The sequence below is a fragment of the Osmerus eperlanus genome, chromosome 12 (genome assembly GCF_963692335.1).
Source record: "Osmerus eperlanus chromosome 12, fOsmEpe2.1, whole genome shotgun sequence".
NCBI lineage: Eukaryota > Metazoa > Chordata > Actinopteri > Osmeriformes > Osmeridae > Osmerus > Osmerus eperlanus.
The window spans coordinates 10,150,189-10,162,976 of record NC_085029.1 but is presented as its reverse complement, the minus strand read 5'-3'; the positions used below and the strand labels follow the sequence as shown (position 1 = coordinate 10,162,976).

General features: G+C 46.6%; 2 protein-coding genes across 5 annotated transcripts in view; one reads left to right on the top strand and one right to left on the bottom strand.

The window, feature by feature from the left end:
- afap1l2 (actin filament associated protein 1-like 2) overlaps positions 1-12,788 on the top strand; it is a 31,988-nt gene that overhangs the window by 9,387 nt on the left and 9,813 nt on the right. For 2 of the 4 annotated variants that reach the window (XM_062474625.1, XM_062474623.1), the window contains exons 2-5: positions 2,298-2,423; positions 4,373-4,453; positions 5,961-6,040; positions 12,004-12,121. In XM_062474625.1, the coding sequence (XP_062330609.1) occupies positions 2,298-2,423; positions 4,373-4,453; positions 5,961-6,040; positions 12,004-12,121 (405 nt within the window). The remainder of the gene's footprint in view (positions 1-2,297; positions 2,424-4,372; positions 4,454-5,960; positions 6,041-12,003; positions 12,122-12,788) is intronic. The other 2 variants (XM_062474626.1, XM_062474624.1) reach the window with 1 other exon arrangement.
- LOC134031127 (kelch repeat and BTB domain-containing protein 13) lies at positions 4,937-8,600 on the bottom strand. Its single transcript, XM_062474639.1, has 2 exons — positions 6,869-8,600; positions 4,937-5,412 (listed from the first exon to the last, which is right to left on the bottom strand). The coding sequence occupies exons 1-2, from the start codon at positions 8,334-8,336 to the stop codon at positions 5,258-5,260; spliced, it is 1,623 nt and encodes a 540-aa protein (XP_062330623.1). The 5' UTR covers positions 8,337-8,600; the 3' UTR covers positions 4,937-5,257.

Sequence of the window (12,788 nt, the reverse complement as noted above, 5' to 3'; positions counted from 1 at the left end):
TGACTTGGATTCTACCTTAAAGACTTGGACTGACTTGTGGACAAGTATGCTTGAAGGGATAATGACACCCAGGACAGTGTTGTGTACCAACTTTACACATGACCAGGATGATGTGGTTCCATTAGGAGATGAAGTCCATCTCCAACTAATGGCACATCCTACGTATGTAAGATTTGGACAAGCAGGTTTAGTCCAATTTCAACTGAAGATTAAGAAAAACCTTCTGACTGCTGCCTGCTTACTTAGCCCCTGCTTTCAGTTCTCTGGGAACAGAGTATTTATATTGTGTTTGCTGCTGTCACTACTGTATTTCACTGGTCTGTGGGCACCTTGCCAACCAGTAACCCATGGAGACAGCCCACTCTAGACCCTATCTTGTCAGCTGACTCTGTTTCCCAGGGCCCCCCTCTCCAAAAGGCCATCTGAGTCAATCTCTGCAAACACATAGCGGGGAAGGCTTGGGAAAATGTTTGGACACAATGAGCAGAAAATAAGCAGCTTAACAAGGGTTGTGTTGGACTGGCTTTCTGCTGTTAACACGGCATTTGAGGATGCTTTAATGGTCCAAACAAATACATAATTGAGCACTGATGTTGTAAGTACAGTACATGAACTGGTCTGGATGGAGGGGTCTGCGTACGGTACTTAAATACTGTGTTTTAATTGTGGCTCGATGTGTTCATGCGTAGGCGAGGTCGATTTTCTTGACCTCCCAGGAGTCTAAAAGGATGACGTTATGCCACAGTGGAGCTCTTCAGGTGAACTCCCAGTGGCTGACTCAGCTCGACAAGGAGAAGCTGAGGAGGAGAAGCAACCGGAGAACATGAGACTGGGAAAGCCAAGCTGTCGCCTCCCGAAGGCATAGCTGACTGGAGTGGGATGCCTTACGCTGCAAGTCCCTCTTACCAGAAACCCTTTGAAGTGCGTGGGGGCGAATGGTCCCAACCAAAACTCCCTCTTTTTAAAGAGTTGATGAGCCGGGGCTTGAAGCAGCTTCTGACTGGAGTAGGTGCAAGTCAAGAGAGTTCAAACTGTCAGTAAATGTTTACAAGAAATGGAGGGGTTTTGTGGGAAGTAAGCAAACATTCTGTGTCATCTGCCATTTTTAAATGTGATTCTAGAAAATTAGGATCGGTGATGGAATTAGGAAACTATGTCGGTAATATCATAGCAGCGCTCTCCTCTGTAAAAAGTTTTGAATGAGTCCTCATAAGACAGCTGTTGTGCTTCTGCTCAGTTGTGGAGTGTTAAAGTGCATGAAAGCAACTCCTTAGATGGAGCACAATACATTTGTATGCACGTCACCTCATATCAAATCTTCCATAAATAAAATCCTCAAAGAGTTCACAAACGATTCTGCTTTGCATCGGACTTCAAACAACTCCCGTTTGAATGGAAGAGGTAGAGCAGCATACCGAAAATGAGCACCACTGCACCCCCACGAATATCTGACCTGCTTTTTCCTTTTATCTTCCTGTTTTTCCGCCTCTGTTTTCTGTCAGTTAGAAGTGGTCACACAGTGAGGCCCACTGTCATGAGGGCCTTTTCACAAGAGTCAAATACAGTGAACCAGGCCACAGAGACCCCCTCCTCCGCTGACCTCTGGAGGATGTGTGGGCAGCACCCTACGGGCTGGGAGACACAGCGGCCCCATTCACCCTCACACCAGCCCCTTCCCCTCTGACACTGACCCATGTCTGCAGTCATAACAAGCTCAAACAGACTTCAAACTGTAAACAGAGGGAGTTGGATAGAAGAGACTGAAAGAACATGAGAGGATGGCACAACGGTTGTAACAATAAAAATGGGGATTCCTTCAATATCTCGCGTTCTTCGAAGTGGCCCATAATATGCTACCGTGAGACAAAACCAGCCAGCTGTGGTGGGAGGCTTCGACTGAAAGCTGAAGTGAAATACATTGCAGTACAGGGCAAAAAAAAGTTTGAGTGAAACCACACTTGACATTTGTTTTGTGCAAAATTATACGGCACAGGCTTCACGTTACTAAATGTCATTTAGCACAGGCTTCACTGCTAAATGACTAAATGTTATAACCAGTAAGGTAGACGTACTCGGATTCAAACACTGGCACACTGTGGACTTTAGGTCTATGATTGTCCAAAAGTTACAGTAGGGCAAAGTTGATAAATAAAGACATATGTAACATATGATATATATATACTGCCATCTTGGACAGGTCTCTACCAAAAGAGATTGTCTATCTGCATATTAACTGTACAGAATTGGGTTTAAAAAAACAGCTGACTGAGAATGTGTTGTCTTCTGAATGTCTCCAGTGCTGGACCTTCTGCTGGTGGAGCTCCAGCGATTCCTCGTCGTCCTGGACAAGGAGAACCTGAGTGGGAACGCAACCATCCAAAAAGGCGTCCTCTCCGACCTGCTGCAATCTTACAGGGGCAATGGTAGGGGGGAGAGTGACCCTTTGACCCTTTCAGAATTCTGCCTGACTCTCTATAGAGTGTCATTAGACTTGATGCTGAATCCTTTTTACTCTCTTAATGTACAGATAATGCAAAAACATCCTCTTGGCTCTACCCAATAGAAATGTGTGTAGACTTGGAAAAAGCTAAGAGCCATGAACATTTGTGTGGATTGTGAATCCACAATCCGAGGACTGTACACAGTCAAACTGCTAAACATGAAACTGAAAGCAGAAACTTCAATTTAGCTGCTGTCGCATCGACTTGCATCCGCCATCACGTCTCCACTGGAGCAGGGGAGGCACGTTATGAGTCACAGCTTTTCTAAGGACCTTCCCGACCACTCTGAGTTCACCTATAATCTGCTTGTTAACCTTCCTCAGAAGTTGGAGCGAGGGCTAGCTCTTTAACAGGAACAATAATCTCCGGTCTTCTCATTGTCCCCTGAAGAAGAACTGGAGAGCTTCCAATGATTGTTAATATTTGCCTCCTAGACATGGTAAACAGTTCAGAGAACATCGTGTAGGCTCCTCTGCCGTCCACCCTTGTGAAAACAAATTGTCAACTATAATACACACAAGTATGGAGTGGTACGTTTGCTTCTGTCTGTAGTAAAATAGTATCTTTTTTAAACAGTATTTTTTGCTCCTGGTCTCCCCTTCACTTCCTCCCCTGGCTCCTAACTGTATCATTTTTCCAAGGCTGCACTTATCCTCATGGGATGCTAACTTCCTTTGAGTAGCAGTTTATAAATAGCATTCATTTCCATCCTCCAAAATCTGTTTTCACTGTACAGGCAAAACACAGTTTCACTGTAGTGCTGTTCAGCCTTCTACCCTGATATCCATATCAAAGGGGAAACATCCTTCCGAGGAGGGGCGTGCAGCGATGCCAACATCTCTGAGTCTGTTTCTTTAGAAACCACAAAGTTCTAGGTATCTGTAGCATAGTACATATACAGACCAGAAAGCGGGTTGTGCTGTAGGCCCAAATAAAAAATAACAAACTTTGCCGAAACATTTATTGTGTTTGGCCTTTAACTTTCAGCTGCAAAGTTATGGTTAGCTTTTGTCTTCCCTTCATTGGCTGGGCAGAACGTTTAATTACCAGAAAACAGGAGAGCATCAGCCGGGAGCTAACCAGACAGGGCCCATGACTGCACTGCCTCTGCACAGCAGCGACTGGCTAGTCTTTTTAATTGTCTTTTTTTTTGCTTTGTTGCTTACATTTAATGGGCCAATAGCCCTACCACTTAGATCCAATATGAATGACATCCTTCAAACTCAAACATGAAGTGTCACCTTTGATGGCGAGCTGAAGGCCGGTGGGATCAGGAGGTGAGCTATGGTCCATCTCAGTCGTGAGATCTTGAAAGCCTTCAAAGAGCGCGCGGACACAGTGCTCCATCTGTTCTGACACAGAGCTCTGGGAGGAATGTCAGATGAGTGCAAAGCAAGACGAAGAAAATGAGAAAGAGAGAGCGAGAGCGAGAGGTTTTGAATAGGCCAGTGTACCAGGATAACGCACAGCTTGTTCAGTTTTTAATCCTGAGTTTCAGGAATCAGGAAAACAGGTGTGAGGAGCAAACTGATGTAATAATTTACGTCACTTTAGTCCGGGTCTATTATTTCTACCTGCACTGGTATTGTGCAGTTATTTTAAAACTGTGAACCTATGCAAGAACATTTTTATTTCAATATTATTATATTTGTTTATGCTTTCTTTCTCTCATTCTTACATTTACAGTGGTCGTGTGTAGGAACAGGCTGCATGCGGTAATATAGTAATAGATTCAATGCAGATTTTGCCACTTCACTATGTACGCATTGTTCTCTCCCTGTTCTTAGCAAGCAAATTATTAACTGTATGTTCCACAGAGCCTTCTATCTTTCATTCTGCAATGTGAACTTTCTTTGTCCGTCAAATTTCAGGTGGTGATGAGGAGTACATTTACATGAACAAAGTCACCGTCCCTGGGAAAGGCCAGGACAAGACGGACAAAGGTGAGAAATGTACCTGCATCAAGGAAGAAGCTGCTTCGAGGCGTTATGTTAGTGTCAAGGTCATGTCAAAGAGGGAATCAATTGTTCATTCAATCAAGCAGTCAATCAGACATTAATAAATTAATCAAATAATCCATTAATCAGTCCATTTGCCCAATAATTCTTTGATTAGTCATCTCCCCAAGACAGTCATTGTTTTTGTTGAGCATCTGCCGTCACTAGAATAGCTCCTACTGAAATGTAGCGGTCAGATTGTCTAGATAGATACAGCAGTGAGGTGTCAAATCGGTGTTAAAAAACGTTGCCACAAACATCCGTTCCCTCTCACGTGCCCCCTCCTCCATAACCCCACTTCCTGTCTGTTTCTCGGCAGCTCTCTCTCTGCTTCTCTCAAACTCCCATCTGAGGCCCAGGCTGTTATGTTTGGACTGTGAGGAAGAATGAGCTTGAGAGTACACAGCATATAACACATACGTTCACTACACAGAAGAGCTAGACACACGTTTTTATTTTGGTGCCATGATACAACTACATATATATATATTATATACTATATATTTTGTGTATGTCCTCCTTACATTCAGAAGGGTCTTTGAGAGTAAGTTCCATTGTATGACAAAAAAAATTAAATAGCCCTTTGTGGAACACAAAAGCACATATCTACTGCCTAGTTAAGTATATTTGTTCAAAAGTCTTATCAAACAATCCCATTCATAGTGAAATAAAAGCCTTCAAACTAACAGAATTTAACTACAACATGAGGGTCAAAGTCCACATACAGGTGTCAAAAGCAATCTGCAATTACACACAACTTCACATGAGGCAATATGGAGTAACTTGCAGCTTGTTCAGCTTGCTCTCTTCAGTGACTTTCTCACTGCTGTCCCCTACAGCATGAGGCTCACTCATGGCTTGTGCTCCCATGGTAACCCAGATGTCAGTTTTCTGGGAGGAAGTGAGTGGAATGTCTGACGAGTAGAGAAGACAGTTAATGGCTTAAGCTTGGAGACATAAACAAAGCATAAAGACCAGTACTTTTGGCAACTTTTTAGGTACAGCCACAATCTTTCATTTCCTGACAAAATGAGCTGCACTGACACTACTTGGTAAACTGTGGTGGTGAGTCTTGGCAAATCTAATTACAATGGCCGTCCAAATATATTCAATTTGAACTCTGCAGCAACTTCCTTAAAAATGTGTATGTCAAGAGGGAGCAGTTACTGTACCACATAATTCAAATGAACCAGAGAACATAGCAGTTAACATTGACAGTTTCCCAAAAACAGGAACAAAAATGTGTCTGTAAATTAATGTAATACATTTTGCCCTTGCAGTGTAGTGTAATCCTATATTGTTCATTAAAGTACAAATCTAATAATTTTAAAGGTCAAAAGACCATGAAGAGGTTTCACCTTTATCTCTTTCTAAAATGTGATCATAATTTTTTAAGAAAAGTATTATTTCCCTTCTGTCTGTAATATTGTCTCCTTGTCAACATTGTCAACTAACATATCAGATGACCTGACCAATGGGAAAGGAGGAAAACCTGTGCCCGCCCCTCAAAAGAGCCTTCCAGACTTGCCTCCACCCAGGACAGTGAGTAATGTTCAGATTCACAGCATCAAATCCAACGACCACATAGTATTCATCCAAAAACATGTGCCACAAAGCTCAATAATAACTCCTCTTACTTTCGTGTACGTGTAATGAACCTATGATTCCCCTATCATTAGTCAGTATCATTTCCATGGTATCACATCTCTCTTGGAGTTTTCCTCATATTCAATAGTAGCAGTGTGTTTTCAAAAGCCGCAAAAAATCAACCTACATTCCCACAGTCGTAAATCCCAGATGCTGCAGCTCCCTGAGATTTAATATGTGCTATAATCACCCACAGCAACAGGTATTGAATCCCACTTGGAGCGATAAAAGAAGGAAACGAGTGGGGAAACGCATGTGTGTTTGAGTTTTATGTTGACCGGGGGGCTAGGTGGCTTCTGTTTCGCTCAGCGTGAAAGAGGCAGGGGAGACCACAGACAGACAGGAGGATGGGGTATGGACGTCCCCTCAGATCCTTTGAACTTCACACACACACACGCACACACAAACACACATACACACACACACAGTGCGGAGGTTCTGATTAGAAACAGCTGTTACAGTGGTTGGGAAGGCCATGGTGTGGTTGACGGGACATTGTGTGTGATTTCATCGTCCTTGCGCTCCATCTGGATTCTGAATTCCATTCAACATTGTGTATGACCGATTTATGTTTCAACGCTATCAGTTACTCTTCATCAAGGTCTTTATTTGCTTTTAGTTTCTCAATGAGGTTGTAACTGTCCATATCTGCATTTGTGTGTTACTGTTAACTGTCATGTAAGTACATTCACAGTTCCAAGAGAGTCTCTTCAATTTGCTCACTTTTATCTGTCAGTGATCCCCTCTTTTCTCCATCAGACTTCCCTGTTCTAGTCTTAGGTAGACGCAGTAAGCACGTCCACAGGGAACCACTCTTTGGAAACCCTTTCATCTGCCTACGTGGTTTCCACAAGTCTCCAGCGATGCTGTACTCCAGAGTCAACATGTGTTTGACAGTAAACGCCGAGTCACCCCGGATCATCGAGGTGAACAGCGCCCCCTTGCTGTTGATGTACTGTCCAGGCAACGCTGTCCACTGCCCAGTGGTGATATTGTAGCGATCCATGAGGCAGCGAAGGAAGTCGTCTGAGGGCCCGTTGCGCATGACATAAAGATTGTCCCTGTGGGCCACCATACAATGTCCGTAGCTCTGCGGCTTTATCATGGTGGTGACGAGAGTCCACTCGTCTCTCGCCGGAATGTACTCATAAATATCCGTCGTCTCAGGCGGCTTCCAGAAACACACAAACATCCGCCGCCTCGCCACGGCACACGCTGCCGACGCCACCGGCCTCGGCGCGTGCCGTATGAACGTCCACTCCCCTCCGACGACATCATATGCCTCTGCCGAAGATATTGTCCTTTTCTTGTGCTCGCCGCCCACTGCGTAAAGTCGCCCCTCGAGTCCCAGGAGGGTGAAGTCGAATCGGGGTTGCTGGGGTCCCGGTAGCATGCACCAGGCTCCCTTCTCCGGATCATAGCAGAAGCTACAATCGACCGTGTCCTTCCCATACCCGTAGACGCCTCCGACGATGTAAAGTCGGTTGTCCAGGACTGTAACTCCAGCCATGGAGGTGCTGCAGAGGGTCGGGAGGTCAGTCAGTGGCTTCCACTCCCCCTCTTCCTCATCCAGGTAGCAAACATTCCGAAAACAGTCATGCAAAAGTTCCACGGACGGGGAGTGGGTCCCCAGGGCGACGTACGCGGCCGGGGACAGTGACTCGGTGTATCTGAGAAGCTCCGCAGGCAGCGCGCTCTCCGCTGCCTCCTTCAGGTCAGCGTAGGCATCGCGGAGGAAGAGAGCAGCGCTGCGAAATAGAGTCGGCAGGCCATAGACCGCTGCGGCGTGGTATAGCAGGAGGCAGTTGTCCGAGTCGACGAGATCACACAGGTGTCGTGCCAAGGGAGCCACCTGCAGGAAGGCGGCACACTCGACGGCTTCCACAAGTTCATCCGGGTCCCTGATGTCAGGTGTCTCACCCCTGCATACAGACAAAGCAATTAGGAAACCCCTTGCACGCACTCCCCCTTTAAGATACAGCTCGTCTTGTTGGCAATCCCTCATGCCGGAGCGGAAGAGGGCACAGAAGTACTCGCTGCTCTGCCCCAGCAGGGTGCGTTCCACGGTGAACAGGCTTTCCTCCACCCTCACCGTCATTGGGCCTGTGAGCAGCTCCAGCTGTCCTGGCCCTGGGCTGACACCCCGGGCTACGGTGCTCTGATCGTGTCCTGGGCTTGTACAGGCATCCATTTCATTTTCGGAGTCTTCTCCCGGAAAGCCTGTAGCACGCTTCAGCGGCAATGCATGTCTAAAAATGTGACACAATCTCCGAAGTTTTTCATAGAGACGAAAGTCAATAGAAGTATGTCAGAGCGGTGCAGAGTGGCATCATGTCCTGCCTGTTCTGAAAATAGACTGAGGCTAAAGATAGCAGTACCAAGCGTCAGATAGGAAAGGGAACTGCTGACTTGCCGGGCAACATTTAAACAACACAACGTTGCACCTCTGCCATTGGTTGAAATAGGAATTTGTTGAATAATTCACAACTGCTTCGTGAAAAATGGCAAGTGCATGATTAGTACGACAATTATACTAGTATGCTCCATCTATGCAGTAGGCTACTATTATCGCCAATCATGCCGATTAACATTACCTATTTACTAGCTAATGTACTGTAAAACGTATTACCTCTACTATTTTGCTGGAACAGTGAGCTTGACAGTAGAACAGAGAGAAGAACTGAGGTGAGTGGAGTACAATAGACAGTAGAACAGAGAGAACTGAGGTGAGTGGAGTACAATAGACAGTAGAACAGAGAGAACTGAGGTGAGTGGAGTACAATAGACAGTAGAACAGAGAGAACTGAGGTGAGTGGAGTACAATAGACAGTAGAACAGAGAGAACTGAGGTGAGTGGAGTACAATAGACAGCCCTTGTTTTCCAACATCCTGATTAATTGTATCGTTACCTTCTACCCATTCCTCTGTTCCCAGCACGGCAGTGTGAATGTGTGTGTGTGTGTGTGTGTTTTTGTGTTGCTGTGCTGGATTCCTTGGCATGGGAACCAGGGATTTTCCATGTTCTGGGTGTTCGTTTGAGCTTTTCCTTTTTTCCCACTCTTTCTTCCCCTCCGCCCACTTCTGCACTTTGTTATTTATGCCTGACTCCTGATCCGCTTCCATGGCCTGGTGTTTCCGTGGTGATGAGTCGAGCGGGTGGGGGAATGGGGGTCCCGGTTGCCATGTGAAGTGGGAGCTGTTGCTGGTATTGAGATGAGTGTAAGGGGAGTACACATGCTGAGAAAGGCAGAGGCAGAGGCTATGGAGGAAGAGGCAGAGTTAGAGGCTTTGGAGGAAGAGGCAGAGTTAGAGGCTGTGGAGAGACACACAACGCCTTCTCACACCGAGCATCACACACACAAACACACACACTAGCATATGCACAAAGAACATGCATACTATTGTATGGATCTCTCGCTCTCTATCCGCCCCTCTTTCTGTCTGATATCAGGCCAGCTGCGCTCTAGTATGCTCCACCATGCTGCCTTCTGGCCCTGACTAGAAGAACAGACATAGCGAGTTTGAGGGGGAGAGAGAAGAGGAGAGAGAAGAGGAGAGGGGGCTGCCCTGGAATGCTTGGCCTTTTAGATTTAATCACTGACAGATGTTCTGCCTTTTTATCACAGTGCACTGTTGGGTGTGTGATAGACATGTCCTCCAATGAGAAGGAGAGCTGTCCCAACGTCACCCACAGTAGATATCAGGTCATCTCACGCGTTTCCCACCAAACCCTCCCTGCTCAGGACTGTGTCTTTGCCCTTTTTTCTTCGTAGCCGCTCTGTTCTCACATAGTTTCTCTGTCAGCTCTCTACTCCCCCACGCCCCCCCCCCACCGCTCCACCCCCCACCCACCCACCCCTCCACCCCTTCCATCCATCCCCTGTGCTGCCAGTGACAGTCAGACCCTCAAATTATTTAGCTCTGAGACTGAACATCCTTCCTTCCTCCCTCTCTTTCTCTGTCTCTGTCTCTCCCTCTCTCTCCTGTCTCTTCCCCTCTCTCCCTCTGTCTCTCTCTCTCTCCTGTGTCTCGCGCTTCCCCCTTTTCTCTCTCTCTCCATCATCGTCTGTGTCTGGGGGTGTAGACTAGCTCGTCAGTTCACTCCCTTCGCTTCAGCCTTCCAGCACCTCAAAGCCAAAGCCAGGGGCGAGACACTGAGAATGTTGTGATCTCAAACACGGATAACAAGATAAAACACACTGTCGTGTCTTCACATGAATTCAATAGAAGTTCCCTCTGACTAGTAAACCAGTGGTGTTATAGACAGTGTGTCTCGATGCAAGTGTGTAGTTTCATAAGAAAATGTTATTTGAGTAGGCTGGTGAAGTCGAACAAACCTTGTAGAATCACTTCAAAATAGTGAACAAACAAAAAATCATGCCTAAGTACAGCATGATATACGTAAATCCCCAAATACTCCATTGGCTGTGCATCATCGCTCGGAGCTCAAAGGCATGTGACCGAAGGAGTCTAACTGTCAGGTGACTGAGGTTTACATCAAGTGATTTACGATGTTGTTCTCCTTTGTGGTGGAACGCCGACTACACCACATGTCACCAAGACTGTATCGGGATTAAACGATGACATCAGATGTTATGACAGCTCATGACATCTGTTCTGAGTTAGCGGAAGGTTTGTTCAATGAGATTAAATATATTCTGGGAATACATTGAAAACCATGGAAATCCCAGCAAGTTCGTTAGAATTGATGTAATGTTCAATGTTTTTTGTTGTTATTTGTCAAATTCTTGAATTGATTTAATAGAAAAGAAACGTGATGTTTTTCTGTGGTGTCTGATCAGCGCCTGCTTCAAAAGTTTGTACTTTAAATGTATGAAAAGGTGAAAAGACATCACAATAAATTCAAACTGTACACTCACATCTTACATTTCCTTTCATCATCTATTATTGTCTGTTTCAAGAAAAAAAAGAGTCCACAGTGTAACATTCTTTACATCTGGCCTGAGCACACAGAGAACTCTGCCCGGTGTATGTGTGTGTGCATGTGACTGTGTGTGTGACTGTGTGCGTGTGTGTGACTGCGTGCGTGCGTGTGTGTGGCTGTAACAGCAGACGTTGTGGGGAGACGCGGTAGACAGCTCTGCCTGCGGGATGTTGTTAGAGAGGGAACAGTAGACAAGTGGACCCCAGGGGAACGTGGGTAAAACCAGGCTGATTGATTTGGGGAAAGCCACCGGGGGCTGAGCCCACCCAGACACACACACTGTGTGTGTGTGTGTGTGTGCCTGTGTGTGTGTGTAACCCCCTCCCCAAAAAAGCAAACGTGTGGAATTCCCATCCCGGTCCAAAGGGTGAGGTCAGAGCAGGATTGGTTACACGTGGAATTCCCCTTTGAGTGAGCAATAGGAGACCACCTTGAGTGACAGCTGGATTGGCCAATAGGTCTAAGCCCCCAAGTTGGATGATGTTTGTCTTTAGCGTAAAGTATACAGTAAGGTGACTGGGATTATGTGCATGTGGTCCTTGAATGTGTGTGTTTAATTGCTTGATGTAAAGTGACATAGATACAATACTGTACAGAGCGGGAGAGAACAAAGAGCTTTGTTGTACAGTATGACTCATGCACGTGCTTCCATCACCTCTCCTTATCTCTATCTCTCTGTCATCTGCTCTACTCCTTTCCATATACATCTCCTCTCAATCTCTTTCCTTCCAATAGCCTACTTTTCTCCCTCCTTCCCCTTTTACTTTCATCTCCTCCTCCTCCTCACCCCCCCCCCCCTCTCTCTTCCCGCCGGTCTCCTCACTATTTCAATCCACTCTCCTCCCTCGCGTCTTACTCCCCCGTCTTTCCTCTGTCTCACCGTCTCTCTCTCTTTCTTCTCTCTCTCCATCAGGGTGTGGTAGGGAGGGAGCCCTTTCCCCTGCCTGTTGCCCTGCCTGTGACCCCGGCCCCAGCCTGCCTGGAGGAAGGGTACTATGAGGAGGCCCAGCCTTATGACTCCACCAACAACGGTAAGCAGCTACTGCCTGTCTGTCTCCCTGTCTCCCTTTCACCATGTCTCTCTGTCACCCTGTCTCCCTGTCACCCTGTCTCCCTGTCTCCCTTTCACCATGTCTCCCTGACTCCCTTTCACCATGTCTCTCTGTCACCCTGTCTCCCTGTCTCCCTTTCACCCTGTCTCTCTGTCTCCCTGTCTCCCTTTCACCCTGTCACCCTGTCTCCCTGTCTCCCTGTCTCCCTTTCACCCTGTCACCCTGTCTCCCTGTCTCCCTTTCACCCTGTCTCCCTGTCTCCCTGTCTCCCTTTCACCCTGTCACCCTGTCTCCCTGTCTCACTTTCACCCTGTCTCTCTGTCTCCCTGTCACCCTGTCACCCTGTCTCCCTGTCTCCCTGTCACCCTGTCACCCTGTCACCCTGTCTCCCTGTCTCTCTGTTTCTCTGTCTCCCTGTCACCCTGTCTCCCTGTCACCCTGTCTCCCTGTCTCCCTGTCTCTCTGTCTCTCTGTCTCTCTGTCTCTCTGTCTCCCTGTCACCCTGTCTCCCTGTCACCCTGTCTCCCTGTCTCCCTCTCTCCGAGATTACCATCAACTCTGATGACGAAAACAAACGTTTCCTTTTTTTTGTAAATGTGGTCATACTGTATAGACGATCAACAAGAGGTATGTGTAACAGTGAACC

Excerpts from the sequence above, each read along its gene's own strand:
- LOC134031127 (XM_062474639.1), bottom strand. The coding sequence starts at position 8,336 with ATGGATGCCTGTACAAGCCCAGGACACGATCAGAGCACCGTAGCCCGG. Across the intron at positions 5,413-6,868 it reads GGGATCACTGACAGATAAAA|ACATTCCACTCACTTCCTCC; the intron begins GTGAGCAAATTG and ends TCTACTCGTCAG.